The following is a 17,380-nucleotide window of genomic DNA, read 5'->3' as shown; positions in this document are numbered from 1 at the left end:
TTTAACGTGTAATTGACATGACTTTCATGTACAGTTGACAAGATATGCACCATAGTTGATATAATTATTGTTGACATAGTTCTGTGCATAGTTGACATGACTTATAATTGTTGTTGAAATGATTCTGTGCGTAATTGACATAGTATGTAACGTAGTTGACATGGGTCTATACGTAGTTGACATGACTTATAATTTTTGTTGACATGATTCTATGTGTAGTTAAAATACTATGTAATATAGTTGACATGCTTGTAGGTGTAGTTGACACGGCTCTAACGAGTAGTTGACATGAATTTTATGTACCGTTGACATGATATGCACCATAGTTGATATAATTGTAATACTGATATTAACATGTTTTCTATGTATAGTTGACATGGCTTGTACGTGTAGTTGACATGGCTTGTCAACTAGTATATGCCGTTGACACGATGTGCACCATAGTTGACATAATTATATTAGTTGTTGACATGGCTAGTACGTTTAGTTGACATGGCTTGTAACATAATTGACATGACTTGTACGTGTAGTTGACACGATATGTAGCGTAGTTGACATGACTGGTATGTGCCGTTGACACGATGTGCACCATAGTTGACATAATTATATTACTTGTTGACATGGCCAGTATATATAGTTGACATAATTTTTAAGTTGTTGACATGTGCACCTTTAAAACATGAAGGAGCATGAAAGCAAGGCAGGTCCAACTTATATTGAAATGTCAACAACTTATAACCAAATGTCAACACCTTGTATAAAGGTTTACAACTCAGAAAACAAATCTTAAAATAAAAAAAACAGAATCATAAATAGATGTCAATAGAGAGTAAAATAAGATATAAACAACTAATGAGAAAATGTCAATAATTTATAATCTATGTCAACAACTAAAAAACAACTCTGACTATTAAAAAAAAAACAATCATGTCTACTTTCTGCCACAGCTTCTAGCATTATGATCAGTAACTTTATGACACTTTCCACAACGCCTATGAGGTTTATTTGCTTTTTCAATTGCTTTCTCTATGCTTGACTTAATCCTGCTTTTCTTGTCACTTGCACCTCCTTTTGTACTAACCACATCTGGAGCATGGGCAGTTGTGAATTAACATAACATGTTATCCCTGCCAAGTCTGCACCATAATTGCTTTTTTTTTAGTTCCACTTCCTGTGAGTTAAGGACCAACAAATTTACGACTGTGAATAGGCTTCAATAATGAAGTAGTATCCTCCAGAATGAAAAGAAGAGAGTGTAATTAAGAAGAGAGTGTAATTAAGAGGTGTAATTATGAGAATATGGCTTGCAAATTGGAATAACAGACCCTACAACACAGAATATTTACCAAGGAACATAAATCATGTCAACAGATTTTTCAAGTCATGTCAACAGAGCATAAATCAACAACATAACACAACAAAATAATGTTAATGAAACAGAATGACAACAAAGAGCATAGCAACAACACAGAATATTTACCAAGAAACATAAATCATGTCAACAGATTTTCAAGTCATGTCAACAGAGCATAAATCAACAACATAACACAACAAAATAATGTTAATGAAACAGAATGTCAACAAAGAGCTCATAACCCATACTTCTCCCTTGAAAGCTCAGAACTGATTAAGAAAAAAGGGTTAAACAGTCTGCACCTAAAGTATCCATGGATTCCAAACTCAGCCATGATTCTTAACCTTATCAGGCCTTGTGATCATTTGCTTAGCCAATAACTAACCAATTTTTTTATGTCAAATTAAGGACTCTCATCATGGTTATATCATATGGACTTTTACATTCAAGAAAATCCAACAAAACATTGATCCACTTAGACTAACGTTTACTTCCTCGGTCAAGAATTAATGAGCTGATTTCTCAAGTAGCTTCAATTAAAACAGAAAATTACCCCTATAGTTATATCTAAAGAGGTGGCTCCACTCTTGTAAAATTCTTAGACAATTGTTATAAGTTATGTAAGGCAAAATATCAGAACATGCTTCAAATTACCAGGATCAAAATGTCCAGTTTAATTAGAATACACCAATTCAAACACACGATGTCAACAGAATATTTAACAAGTACACATAAATCATGTCAACAGAGCATAAATCACCAACATAACACAACAAAATAATGTTAATCAAACAGAATGTCCACAAAGAGCATAACAACAACATAGAATATTTACCAAGTAACATAAATCATGTCAACAGATTTTCAAATCATGTCAACAGAGCATAAATCACCAACATAACACAAAAAATTCATGTTAACGAAAATCAAACCAGACTACCTCCACCATTCGTCGACGTAGACTCGGAATAAGATGAAGAATCCATCAAAGAACACTTAGCGGTTGATTACGAACTGAAATCGAACCTAGAGATGAGAAAATCAAAAAAAGAAAAAATTGATTAGGAACAAATTCGACTGGAGATAAACAAATAGAACATAAAAACAGAATCAAAGTCGGAAAAATCGACCGAAAAACTTCAAAATCAACACAGAAATCAGTCGAACTGGTCGTCTATTTTTCGAAAATTGAATCGCAAATCTGCTATCGTTGAAATCGTTGAAACCGGCTGAGCCTAATTTTGCGAATCAATTGAATCATAAATCGTTAAAATAGATTCAATCAATGATAGGATTGAATCATGAAATTCTCACCAGAATCGCCGATCAAAGATGAAATATGATGAAGAATCCTAAATTAAAACGCGAAAAGACCCTTATACCCTTTCATATTAAATTAATCTAATAATATTTATTGTGTGGCAAAATCTGGACCACTCATTTAATAGAAATGAGTGGCTGATATTACATCTCATTTCTCAATTAGCCTAAATAATCTCAATTGATCACAACCCTATATATATATATATTCAAATTCAACAACGATTTCCGCCGTCAAATCGCCGTCGACCGCCGATTCTATCTCACAAAAGCTGCTGTTTTGGTTCGTGGTGTGGGTTGATAGTCGAATCATCTCCTGGACATAAAAAAGGTGTGTGTTTGCAGTATATTTTTTAGGTAGAAACACTACTAAACCTCTATTGGCGACGTTTACAAACGCAACCAGTAGCCGATTCACAGTTTTTGTTCTCCTTTGAGTTTCGATTGGAAATAATGCACAAAATTATTTTGCTCGTTTTTCTTGAAAAAGATGAAATTGTAGTAAGGGTTATGTTCATTCTGGGTATATTAAGTTATGTTGTGAGTTATAGCTTGGTTTTCATCCATTAGCTTTCGATTTGGAACAATGCACAAAAGATGTCTTTTTTTTTTGTGGAGAAGATGAAATTGTGGGCATTTGATTTAGGGTTGTAAGCTATATGGAAGTGTATAGTGGATTTCTGACCAATATTTACATTGTTCGTCATTAAATGGTTGAAACCTCACTGCTTTATGGTTGAAACATCACTGCTTTATGGTTGAAACATCACTGATTTCGTCAATATTGTTGCGCAGATATAGAATGACTAAAAGAGGCCGGCCGTACAAAAGCCAACCGGAACCCAGTGAAGGTGATGCATTATTTTATCATTCTTGTACATTATTGTCCATTTCATTGGATTCGAACTCTGTGTTCATTGAGAAATTGCTATTTTTTGCACTTTGTGGTATAGGTTGCAGTATAGGAAGTAATTGTTTAGTATAATTTGGTTTATACATTAAATATTTTGTTCTGTACATCGGTTAATAGATGTGGTGCATTATTTGCTGTAACGTATACATTATTTGTTCTAATTCATATCTTTTTCATATTCTGGACAGCATCTAAGCAGCGTCGGGTTGAGTTTGCTCAAGAGCGGTTGGATTGATTGCAAGAGTAATCATTAGAAACGCTATTGACGTTAACTTTAAGACTGTTGTTTTTGGATAACTTATTTTGATTTGGTCAAAGGACGAATTGTGGTCAAAGGACGAATTGTTTTGAACCGTAGATATCACCTGATAACTGAAGCATATTTTGCTACTAGTGTGTGATGTAGTAAAGTGATAATGGATAAATTATTCCCTGGATTTTGAGGAACTTCTACTTGGCCCGCCATGGAATAAATAAAGTGAGTAATGCATAGAATATCATTATTAATGCAAGGCTATTATTCGATAATGCACATTAACAAATTAATGGAATAATGGTATAAATAAAGGGAGTAATACACAGAATATCATTATTAATGCAATGCTATTATTCGATAATGCACGTTAACAAATTAATGGAATAATGGTATAAATAAAGGGAGTAATGCACAGAAAATCATTATTAATGCAAAGGTATTATTCGATAATGCACGTAAACAAAGTAGTGGAATAATGGTATAAAAACAAGGAGTAATGCACAAAAATTCATTATTAATGCAAGACTATTATTCGATTAGCACGCTAACAAAGTAGTGGAATAATGGTATAAAAAAAGGGAGTAATGCACAAAAAATCATTATTAATGCAAGGCTATTATTCGATAATGCACATTAACTCTCGAAAAATCCAAATTTATTATGCATAAAATGTTCACAGCGCTAGAAATAATAAAACTAAGACAACGAAACAAATAATAAAACTGAATACAAGACGAAAACTAATTTTTTAGGTACAAAACACATCAAGCTTTCCTCTTGCCTTTACTAAGCTCTTTCTCCAATATTTTTTAGCGAAATAATAGTTAGAATTTGAGTAAAATCGATGAATTATAGAAAGAAATAAGCATATTGTGATTTAATAAAGGAAAAGAAATAAAAGCTATGTAAATATGGAACAGAAGGCGTGAATCATGGAAATGATATAACTGCCGATTTTTACCTACTCCCCTAAGTGCCCTTTTCGAATTTTTTTGATTAATTTATTAAATCCATGTGGCATAAAAATCAGCCATTAGATCATCAAAATCGTGGGCTAGGATTTAGAAGAAAAAAGAACAATAATTAGAAAAAGGATATGAATACATCCCTATATATATATATATATAGGGGTGTATTCAGATTAAAACCATAATGTATATTAAAACATCAAACCATGTAAAATAATGTACATTATACACACTAATAATGTACATTTTATTCATGTATAATGTACTGTCAGCATAATGTACAGAATTCATATAATGTAAATGTACATTATTAGTGTGTACAATATTTAGAACAGTACATTATACATGAATAAAATGTACATTATTAGTGTGTATAATGTACATTATTTACATGGTTTGATGTTTTAATATACATTATGGTTTTCATCTGAATACACCCCTATATATATATATATATAGAGTAGTGATATAGGGCCAGCATCCCTTAAATATATAACTAGAGAATAAATCTCAACCACAAGATCAAGAAAATTAAGGGCTGATATTTAACATATAATTTTCGAAATTGTCCCAGATTTTACTTCATTATAAGAATGAATTGGTTCACTATAATAAGGCGGGGGTAAAATAGTCATTTACAAAAGTTAGGGTTAAAATCAATTACACTCATTTTGAAAAATGAATTGTTTCGCCATAACCTACTGCGCTTCTTCTTCTCTACTCTTTTCTCTCAATGGAAACTTAGGGTTCTGCTGTTTCCTCTGTCTCCGTTGCTCATTTCAGCCGCTACTCTCACTTCCCGCTAAGTTTCAACATCTATTCATCATTTACGGAAGGATCTCGCCGGAGTGGCGTTGGGAGAGAGATCGGTGGTGGTGTAGCCATCGTTGTTTTTGGTTGGGATCGTATAGTCAGCTCTCTCTCTGTATACTTACTACACTAATTGGATAAAAGTATATGCGTTTATGTCTTTATTGCAACTATGTTTTAAACTATATCTGTGTTTGAACTAAAATTGTGATATACGGGAGTGAAAAAAAGATACACATTTATACACACTAATCTTATTCTTATGCGTAGTCTTTCTATAGATAGATCTGCAGGGATGAAAAGAATCACGATTGGAACTTGATGAAGTATATTATGCTTACGGTGAAGTATATTGTGTTTATAGTGAATTAGTATTGTGTTTATAGTGAACTAGTATATTGGCATGTGAGTTAACATTTTTGTATTGTGCTTATACTGAAGTATATTGAATGTGAGTGTACTATTTTGACATTTACATGATGTATATTGTGATTGTATTGAAGTATGTTGTTGTTGTTTTTATAGTGAACAGTATTGGCATATGAGTGTATCGTTTTTGCATTTAAGTGATGTATACTATGCTTATAGTGTAGTATATTTTGTTTATAGTGAACTAGTATAATAACATGTAAGTGTACTGTTTTTGCCATTTTAGTAAAGTATATTATGATCACAGTGAAGTATATTGTGTTTATAGTGAAGTATATATTGATTACAGTGAATTATTTAGGCTTTATATTGAATGTTGATATTAATCTTTTCTTACTTTCTTTAAATGATAGGACTTTCTGTTAATCTTTCGAAAGCTACAGATATACATAAAGAAAGACGAAGAGAAGGGTATAGAGTAACTGAAGCAGAGGCTAAGATCAAAGTATTGCAGCACATTAATGTTGTTGAAGACGAACCATGAGTCATTGACTAACTCTATGGCAACATCAAGGCATTACGAAGATTGAAGCAAACACATGGACATAGATGTGAAAAAATGATTGCAAACTTTGTAGAAAGTGATATAGTTAATAACATGTGCCATTTAGTTCACTGTAAACATATTCGATTCATTCAAATTCAATAGTCCGTTCATAACTTACATTAATATTCTGTTAATTAATTAATTTATTTATTTAGCTCATAGCTATGTAGTTTCAGATGATTTTTACTAGCTATTTTTTTTAATGATTGAATATTTGTACGAAGTGAATATGCTTTACAGGGATGTTTCAATACCTTATAATGATGTTTGAATGCCTTATAGCGTACATACATGTTGATCACAAAGACTTCACTCTAACCATGTAATACTTCACTCTAAGCACGTTTTATTTCACTGAAATGAAAATATAGTGCACTATAAGCATGGATCACAAACACTTCACTCTAAGCATGTAATACTTCACTTTAAGCACGTTTTACTTCACTGAACCGAAAAAACAGTGCACTATAAGCAAGGATCACAAACACTTCACGCTAACCACATTTTACTTCACTGAGATCACCATAAGCATGCATCACAAACACTTCACTCTAACCATAGAATACTTCACTCTATGCACATTTTACTTCACTAAAATGAAAAAATAGTGCACTATAAGCACAGATCACAAACACTTTATTCTGACCATAGAATACTTCACTCTAAGCATGTTTTACTTCACTGAAATGAAAAATAGTGATCCAAAGCATGGATCACAAACACTTCACTCTAAGCATGAAATACTTCACTCTAAGCACGTTTTACTTCACTGAAATAAAAAAATAGTGCACTATAAGCATAGATCACAAACACTTCACTCTAAGCATGGAATACTTCACTTTAAGCACGTTTTACTTCATTGAACTGAAAAAATATTGCACTATAAGCAAGGATCACAAACACTTCACTCTAAACATGGAATACTTCACTCTAAGCACATTTTACTTCACTAAGATGAAAAAACAGATCACCATAAGCATGCATCACAGATACTTCACTCTAACCATAGAATACTTCACTCTATGCACATTGTACTTCACTAAGATGAAAAATTAGTGCACTATAAGCACGGATCACAAACACTTCACTCTAACCATAGAATACTTCACTCTAAGCACGTTTTACTTCACTGAGATGAAAAAACAGATCACTATAAGCATGCATCACAAACACTTCACTCTAACAATAGAATACTTCACTCTATGCACTATTTACTTCATTGAGATGAAAAAATAGTTCACTATAAGCACGGATCACAAGCACTTCACTCTAACCATGGAATACTTCACTCTAAGCACGTTTTACTTACTGAAATGAAAAAATAGTGCACTATAAGCATGGATCAAAAACACTTCACTCTAAGCATGGAATACTTCACTCTAAGCACATTTTATTTCATTGAGATGAAAAAACATATCACTATGAGTACGGATCACAAACACTTCACTCTAGCCATAAAATACTTCACTCTAAGCACATTTTACTTCATTGGGATGAAAAAACAGATCACTATAAGCATTCATCACAAACACTTCACTCTAACCATAGAATATTTCACCCTATGCACATTTTACTTCACTCTATGCACTATAGTGAAGTATATTGTGTGTACAATTTTGTATGGGTTTTATAGTGAAGTATGTTGCCTTTAGAGTGAAGTGTATTGTCTTTATATGTGTAGTATATTGTGATTACATATTTAAGCACTCAAAACATATTTCATTATATACTAACATCAACATATGCTTCATATACATGTTTACGAGTGAACTGTTATGAAGGTAAAGTAGATCAATTTTGTCTTACAGTCCACCATCTTTGATCGTCTCACAAATTCATGAGATAGAAAAATCAACTCTTGCGATGAAATACTGAATTAACATATCATGAAATCGACTATTAGCGATGTAGAAATCAGCTCTTGCGATGAAAATTGATATAGCAGATCGTGAAATTAATAATTGATGATGGAGAAATCAGCTCTTGCGATGAAAGTGATATAGCAGTTCGTGAAATCGACAATTAAGATGAGGAAATCAGCTCTTGAGATGAAGATTTTGTAAGATGTGATTGTTGAACATGAGCGTGAGTGATGGAGATTGTAGCAAATCTGCATAAGTCTTGTTGCGTCTTGCTGAAGCGATGGACTCCGTCGAGGAAGAAGATGATTCTCTCGTTGTTGCGCAAGACGTTGGTGATGGCGCAGATGGAGATAAAGTTGTAAGAGGTGGAAGAGGAGCACGAGAAGGTGAGGGTGCGAGCATGGAGGTTTATCGGTGGCGGAACGGAGTAGGGCGTCGCCGAAATGTAGGTGTTTTGATTCTGTGTGAGCAAATCTGGATGAAGCGTGAATCTCCATAGAATATGGTTTCCAAAAATGCTCTTGTTAATTACCTTTTAATTAAAATATGTAAAAATAGTTAAGCCATAGGATTAATTTGGAGTATTAAGATGTGTGGCTGAGATTTGTTCTCTAGTTATACACTTAAAATTAGTTAAACATTGATCACTCCTCTATATATATATATATAGGGGAGCACTAGGGTGCCCCCTTATTTAGAGTCACAACGTACATCCAATCTGGTGCTGCCATGTGGCACAAAACATGCAATATTTTAAACACAAAAATGCAATCTAGTTGTATATGCATTTTCGCAGATTGCATTTTAGTTGTATGTAAATTGCATTTTATAGTGTTGAGTTTTGCATTTTCACATAAATTGCATTTTTTATTGTTAAGTTTTGCATTTTCACATATAAAAATGCAATTCGTCTATATATAAAATGCAAATTAAACAGTCAATATCAAAAATGCAAAACTCAATGATAAAAAATGCAATCTGCATATAACAAAAATGCAATCCGCCGAAATTCATTTATAGCTTCTACAAATGTGTATTGCATTTTTCTGTATACAATATTGCATTTTTCGTGCCACATGGCAGCACGTGGTTGGATGTACGTTGTAACTTTAAAATTAGTTGTTATACTAGTACATCCCTATATATATATATATAAAAGAAGTGCCAGCCCTTTTTTGCCATTATGTTTTTCAAAGGTTGAGCCATTTTTGTAGGTATATTGAAATGTACATTTTAGACTATAGTTAACCCTACTATTTTGTACTATATGCTAATTTCTTGTGTTTTTTCATGGCTCGCAACTTTTAATTATTCAAAGACCCTTGATAAATTATAGTTGAGTTATATTCATTTTTTAATAATCTCATTGTGATTAATATATTTCTCTTTAATACAAAAATTAATACAATAATTTTTTATATTTTTTATTTTCTCTTCATTTAACTCGTGAAATAATCATTTGTTAAGTTATACACTCATAAGAAACACATCAACTAATGAGAAAGTGTCATCAAAGCTAATTTTATTCATGTCCTATTTAGAGGGTGGGATTAGAGAAATTAAGAATGTATGCATTAAGAAAAGTTCCGAATTATACAAAATGACACGTAATGTGACTAATCCACTTGCTGATTTGTACTCATCTTGGAGGGTGGACAAACTGGCCGAAGTATTTAAGATTAGTCTATATCTAAAGAGTCAAAGATCACAGTTGGGATAACCTCCACCCTTCACACGCATAAAATATGATAGTGGGCCCCTCACTTATGTTTGTGAGTGGTGGAGTAAGGGATGTAGTAGAAAAAGTATTAGGTGATCCCAACTAGAGAGATCGATCTCGTTGACCTTTGATAGTGAAAGGTCATAGACCTGCCTACAACATTTCCTAATACACCGCTATAAAATTGTTAAAAGTATTACATTTGGCAAAATAAAACCTTCTCCCAACATAATATCTCTCTTCCATCTTCACTCTATTATTTCTCTTTCTACTATAATAATAAAAAAAAATATACTCCATATAAGTAAACCTTCTCTCTTTCTAAAAATTCTTTAGAATTTCATTCTTTTTTTGAAAATCTTTCTACTTTATTGAAAAATATATAAAAATATTTATATAATAAATATTCTAAGTAACTCATGCATGTGTTGCGTGTATTCGTGTAGTACAAAAACTGATTAAATTCACTCATTTTTCCAAGGGAATTAGTGCGAAGTACTCCGTCCGTCCCGGAATAGGAGTATTTAGTTATGACACAATTTTTAAAAAATTAAAAAAAAGTAGGTTGAATAAGTAAGTGGAATATAAGTAGCGTTTATATATATTAGTTTTATTACAAAATGTAACTGGAATAAGAAGTCTACTTACCATTTATAGTAAAAATGAAAAAAAAGACTTATATTGTGGGACGGACCGAAATGACAAAGCAAGATTTTTATTGTGGAACGGAGGGAGTAAACAAAGAAGGAAGCATCCAAAAAAAATAATGTTTGAGTTTCAATTGATTGGGGAGGATTTAGAAAACTTCATACTGTTTAGAGATGATTAAGGCTAGATGAGTTCTCTCATTCAACCAAATACTTGGATTATGTGAATTTTTTTATGTACCGCATCAAATCTAATTTTCCCATTTGAGATCATGAGACAATTGAAAAATGTTAAAACTATAATTATATAATTGGATATTTTTGAAAATCATGTAATTAACCAGAAATTGATCAAATTACTTATTTTTTTTTCAAGCAATATGCTCCTTTTTAAACGTGTAGTAGTAATTACATTCTCGGCAAATAAGTATACTAAGAGTGATAAAAAAAATATTGCAAATATAATAAAAAGGAGGATTAAATTGGAACATATCTGAAAATATGCTCCTTACTATTTTTTTTTATTTGTAAAAGATATATATGAAAGTATTGAAGATGATCAACAAATAAAAGTGCAGTTTAGATATGGAAATATAAATTTGTAACAATTTGTGAAATAATTTTGCATACAATTTAGGTGTCCAAGAAATAACTGATCACGTTAATTATGCTATCTTGTTATATGAATATCTTCTGCATAGATTTAGGTGCATATATTTAGGTGTATCTTGCCAAGAAGTACACTATTACTATTATATACTCATTTCTCCACTCCCTTCATCTATACTTCTGAGATTCGAGTTATTGCCTTCAGTTTTCTTTTTCAGTTGGTACTTCAAATTTTTTTTTGGGCCAAAATAATGGATCCTCTACACGAAGATTTATGGATGGACATCCTTGAAATACTCCCGATTAAAAGTATTATGACATGCAAGTGTGTTTGTAAGTCATGGCGCGATCTAATCGAAGAAAGTTACGCTCCAAAACCATGCATGGCTATGGCTTACGATTATCGAGACAAGATGGGGTATGCAGTCGTTGATGAGGCATGCCAGCCACTTTTCAAATTCGGTTTGCCTCCTCCTTACGATCAATATCCAACTAGTGCTAGCCATAGCCATCGCGTGGTAATTGATTCGGTCAATGGTTTGCTTTTGTTGTGGGATGGACTGGATGCTAATGATAATATTCTTTTTGTAGTCAATCCAATGACTTGTGAATATATCGAGCTTCCTCCTTTAGCTACAGGTAGGTGTCTGTTTGGATTTGGAGTGAGCAAATTAAGTGGGCAATATAAGATTTTATGTGTCGATGAAACTAGGTTTTGTCACGTGTACACTCTGGGAGGAGAATGTTGGAGAAGCATCCCAGCAGCTGCGACTAGCCAATTGCCTGACCGAGGACTCTTGAGAATGATCGTGCCTCCAGAATTACGAGGAGCGAATATAACATCTAATTATGCTATATTTTTTAACGGAAATATTCATTGGTTGGCATGTGATATCGAGAATAATTTATTGGTTTGTAACTTTGATCTTGAAACCGAGCTCTATGCTAGTTTTTCTCTGCCTCCCCTTCAAAACTCCAATGATGCGATTAGATACTATTGTGGATATCGACTATGCATTTTGGACAATCGACCATGTTTATGTGATATGGCACATCCTAGACAAGTTGTTATTTGGAAGATGAACAAATATGGAGATACAGACTCTTGGATAATGGAATATATCTTCGACCAATCTGCTATAGCACGACGAGGTAAGTCTAAAATTATTAGACCACTCAAAATTTTAGCAAATGGTGATTTATTGTTCAATAGTGATTTGAATCTATTTATCTACTCTAAAAATAGTGAAGGTATTTTGACACATGTTGTTCTGAAACACTATGTACATCATATGTTGCCTAGCATAATTATTTATACACCAAGTATTGTTTCACTAAAGGTGATGAGGATTCACAATGTTCAGTCAAAGTGTTTATTAGTTAGAAGTTATTTGTGTAATAGTTAAGTATTCGCGCTCTAATAGTTTTTAGAGCAAGTTTTAATAAATATATTTTTTTTGCTAAATCTAGTCAAACATTAGAATTCCGATCTCAATTCACTATAACATGCATTAAATTAAAATTTGATATATAATGTTTTAATAGTAATTGAATTTCATTGTTTTAATAATTTGGATGTAAATTCTTTACTTTCTAGAGTTTAATATATTTAAATTATTAGATTTGAAACTTAAGGAGAAAGCATATAATATAAAGTTGCAGAGTATATACTTCTAAGAAAATGTACAAATAAAAATATAAAAAAAAGGAAAGAGGAAAAAGGGAAAATAAAATAATGCGTATAATATGGAATTAAGGGGTATACTACAAAGAAGACAAATAAATCTAAGGATAATTAATTCACAAAGCAAACAGCTAAATTTATGGAATAGCGTGGATTTGACCTTTCTTTCCAAATAAGTGTATTAGGCTATATATTAATTCAAAATACAAATATAATACCCTAAATTTAGAATTATTGTTGGCCATGCACTAGATATATTATGTCTGTCAAAATAAATTGATACTCCTATCCTACGAATCTTTATTTTCCCTAACTAAATAATTTTTTTTTATTTGTAAAGATATATCAGTATTACTATATGGAAGTATGGAAAAAGATCAACCCAATAAAAAGGGCCGTTTATATATGAAAATATGGAAATATAATTTTGTATACAATTTGTGAAACTAAGGAAATCTCATAAACCTAGGAGTAGAATTTAGGTGTGTACCGATTAATTGCCGAAGGAAATAACCACGTTAATTAAGTTATCTTGTTTTATGAATATCTTCCCGAATCTACAAATCTTATATAGTATAAATAAGCTATCTTGTTTTATGAATATCTTCCCAATTAAATCGGCAAATCCTATAGTGATACTTACTGTATCTCAAATAAAAAATCGGGAACATACGAGTTTTCGATCAAATGTGGTCAACCGGGGAGAAGATATGATTTCTTCGCCATCGGTAGATTTGGAAATGCGTAGCTTATTATGACTTTACATTTAGGTAAATCAACACTACAAATTCAAACCTAAAAAAGTTAGACTCAATCATCTCAAAACCACTCAAACACATGTACCTTCATCACTAACTATATAATCTCCAATGGTGAACAATCATGCTACTATAAATAGTACATTGACTCGTCCATTCTGATTTCCGAAAACAGCTATCGTAGCTTTGCGTACATTCACATGCCTACGGACTTCCTCGCGCCATGACGGCCTGCATGGTCCCTCTCCTGCCACCACCTTATCCCAAATTCTATACTTCCATACACTTTCGACGAGGACAGCTCTACCGTCTATTGTTTCATAAGTAAAGCTCCCTTCACCAACAACACTTACTCGAAACTCATTCCCCAACCTTCCATATTCACTGTCATTTGCTTGCAGCAGAACACTAATTACCTGATCTCGGCAATCTGGATTCACCCCAAACAGTTTGCACGCGACTCGATCTGTAAAAACTATCTCCTCGCTTTCAAGAGTAACAACTTTCACAAAGTTGTGGATCCCTTCGACCCCACCATCATCTCCACTGTCACCGCCACCGTCATCATCAGATCCGTCGTCGTCAGAGCTGCTGCCATCGCCGTTTCCGTCACCATCGGCAGTCTGGTCTATGGTGTCTAGTACATTGTTCCTGTGAGATCCAAGCCCTATAAGGGGTGAAGGTGGGATCTTGGCTTTGCAAGTTGACTGGAATAAGATCTTGCTGAAAATTCAAAAGTTAATATATTAGCCCACTAAGAAGAGGTATAAGAAAAGGTAAAGATGAAGTTAACATTTTTGTTACCTGCACTTCGTAGCTTCTACAAAAGGCTCAGAGTTTATCCCCAAAATGCTATTTGATCCTAAATCATCATAATGCCAACCCACATAGTAATTACACAATAGGACTTTAGTCCCCCCAACTGACAAAAGTGTCACCAGAAGAAAAACATTTGCAACAAAATCTAAATAAATAACAAAATCTGATAACTAGATCAAACATATTGATCCCCTATAACTATTGTGACGATCAGAAACATGTACAATATTTCCGTTTGTGTGTGAACAGAGATCTTGCAAGTAGATAAGTATCCCTTCAAGTAGATCTGGTAACACTTCCCAATATAGAAGCTGGCATGTCCTGCGTCAAAACAAAAGTTTAACATGGTGGCATTTCGTTTTTTAGGGACAAATTTTTTTACCGACCCTATGCGACACTAAGTCCATTTATATGATTATTCTTATCCTTTCCTAAAATGTTTAAACAAGCACTCAATGCTATGATTCTTATTTCTCAACTAATAAACTGGAAAAGGGAAAGGCATCAGACAATTAAGTCTTCAATCATCTTATAGAATCAATCACGATCAAGGAAAAAGACCAAGACAGTGCATTATACCTTCTATATCGCGCACAGGACTTGCTCGCACAGGGTCAGGACTCATGGCCCTTGAATTTGGAGGACCATCGCACCTACCCTTTTCGTTATCATCCTGCCTTAAAGCATACCCAACACAAAGAAGTCTGTCCAATAGCGTACTGAAATTTACAAGTTAATTTATCAGCTCACCAGGAAGAGGTTAAGAAAAATGAAGAGCTGAAGCAAACTAACATATTCATTACCTCAGATGGGTGCACTCCAGAGCTTTTGTAGCATTTTCCTGTGTTTCAAAGTCCACAAAAGCATAATCCGAAAGCATACGTACACCAAGAACCTTCCCATAAGGCTCAAAGTGTGCTTTTATATCATCACATTTGGTAAGATCAGGGTCAAAATTTGCCACATAAAGGGTTCTGTTCGGTATTTGATTTGATCCTGAACTGCCATGCGAACGCGAACCACAGTCATTCTGGAAAACAACATATAATGTCAGATTTTGGAATGATATAACTCTTAGGAACCTAATAAATTCCTTTCAGAAACAAGTGTACATACCTTGCCCCATTGAACTACTAATTTGCATCCGTTAAACTCAGGCCCAGATGGCATGTGTCCATTAAGACCATGGACGGCCTTTTCCGCATCATTATTATCCTCGAAATAGACAACGGAGTACCCTACATGTACTACTAGCGTGAGTAACTGGGTGATCTTATCAGGCCCCCCAACTGACAGTTTATACCCACACTAAGCTCATTTATAACTTCAATGTTTACCTCACACTACCAATTTTCTTCAATGTTTACCAAATGGCAGCACGCATAAAAATTGATATCAAATTGTCCAACTCAATGCTAGTTCAACCGTTCAATTAATACTTACTATATCATTCCTCAACTATAAACTACAAACAACAAAAACATCAAACAATTCATGGAATCGACCAAGATCCATGAAGAAATCAAAGATTTAAAAGCTCCTGCCATCATACATTTAGGTCATCAATCATGGATTCCAATCGATCAAGAGCAATGAAAACACCAAATTAATTTGAATGGTGAAAAATTGAGTTGTCTGTAAGTAATAAATACCTGTTTCCATATCAATTCGCACAACATTTCCGTATCGGGCGAACAGCCTCTTCAGATCCGACTCTCGGGTCTGGTACCCAAAATTAGAGCAATAAATCGCCTTCATATTCGAATTTCACCTTCTGAAACAATTGCAAGAGGAAGTATGAATCACACCTTCAAAATCGATCTATGAAACAAAAAAGCCCTAATTTCACGTTACCGAAATGTGAAAAAAGAAAAGAGAAGTTGAAATATTTGGCGCCCTTTTTGGTTTGTTGTATATATACTCATGGATTTTCAAATGAAGCTATCTCGACTCCAATTTTAAAAAATAAAAAGCAAAATGGAAGGAAAAAATTAGTGGGTTGTGGTAATTATTATAGATTAGTTTTCTAATCAAATAAGTATGAGAGAAAATAGTTAGTGGATGTGAGTTATATTTTCAATAAGTAAAAAGCAAATGTGATTAGCAACAAGTGGACTTGGGTAGAAGTAATTTTTTTAAGATAATGTTAAAGAGACTAATTTTTGTGTATGTATCGTACACTTGGGGTCAATTCACTCATATTAGTAAGAGAATCAGAGTTAGATAAATAAAGAAGGAACCATTAAAAAAAAGGGATAACTGCTCGTAAACTTTTGTTAAATTCCAATTTTTTCCACGAACTATAAACTTGGCGTATAATGTCGCGAACTTTACGAATCGATTGCCGTTTTCTCGTGGCGGGTTTTTCGACTATGAATTCAGCTGATGTGTCTTTTTAAGCTGATGTGGCTGCCAAGTATGCATTGAGCGGATGATGTGGATGCCAAATTTTGAGATGATGTGTCTTATCATCCTCATCCTCCACCACTCACTCCCATCACTGCCACCACCACTCCTCCTCTTTCTCAACGCTAGCCGCCGCCGCCGAGGACTCCGATCAGCGACCACCATCACCGGAATCAGCGACTCCACCATCACCGGAATCAGTTGGACGAGCTAACCTACTCTCTCTCTGTATAAACCCAAAACCCCCAAATCTCCACCTCCGCCGGAAGCAATGGGAA

General features: G+C 33.5%; 1 protein-coding gene and 1 long non-coding RNA gene across 2 annotated transcripts; one reads left to right on the top strand and one right to left on the bottom strand.

Annotated features, from left to right (window-relative positions):
• Window positions 1–2,924: 2,924 nt before the first annotated feature.
• LOC125213276 lies at window positions 2,925–3,825 on the top strand. Its single transcript, XR_007174892.1, has 3 exons — window positions 2,925–3,005; window positions 3,470–3,525; window positions 3,776–3,825. It is a non-coding gene; the product is annotated as an uncharacterized LOC125213276 (long non-coding RNA).
• Window positions 3,826–13,775: 9,950 nt separating this feature from the next.
• LOC125216777 (serine/arginine-rich splicing factor RS31-like) lies at window positions 13,776–16,464 on the bottom strand. Its single transcript, XM_048118541.1, has 6 exons — window positions 16,349–16,464; window positions 15,813–15,934; window positions 15,500–15,726; window positions 15,276–15,415; window positions 14,682–15,017; window positions 13,776–14,600 (listed from the first exon to the last, which is right to left on the bottom strand). The coding sequence occupies exons 1-5, from the start codon at window positions 16,452–16,454 to the stop codon at window positions 14,872–14,874; spliced, it is 741 nt and encodes a 246-aa protein (XP_047974498.1). The 5' UTR covers window positions 16,455–16,464; the 3' UTR covers window positions 13,776–14,600; window positions 14,682–14,871.
• Between the last annotated feature and the right edge of the window lie 916 nt (window positions 16,465–17,380).

The sequence above is a fragment of the Salvia hispanica genome, chromosome 3 (assembly GCF_023119035.1).
Source record: "Salvia hispanica cultivar TCC Black 2014 chromosome 3, UniMelb_Shisp_WGS_1.0, whole genome shotgun sequence".
NCBI lineage: Eukaryota > Viridiplantae > Streptophyta > Magnoliopsida > Lamiales > Lamiaceae > Salvia > Salvia hispanica.
Note: the sequence above shows the minus strand (reverse complement) of the source record. Positions and strands in the feature narration are given on the sequence as shown.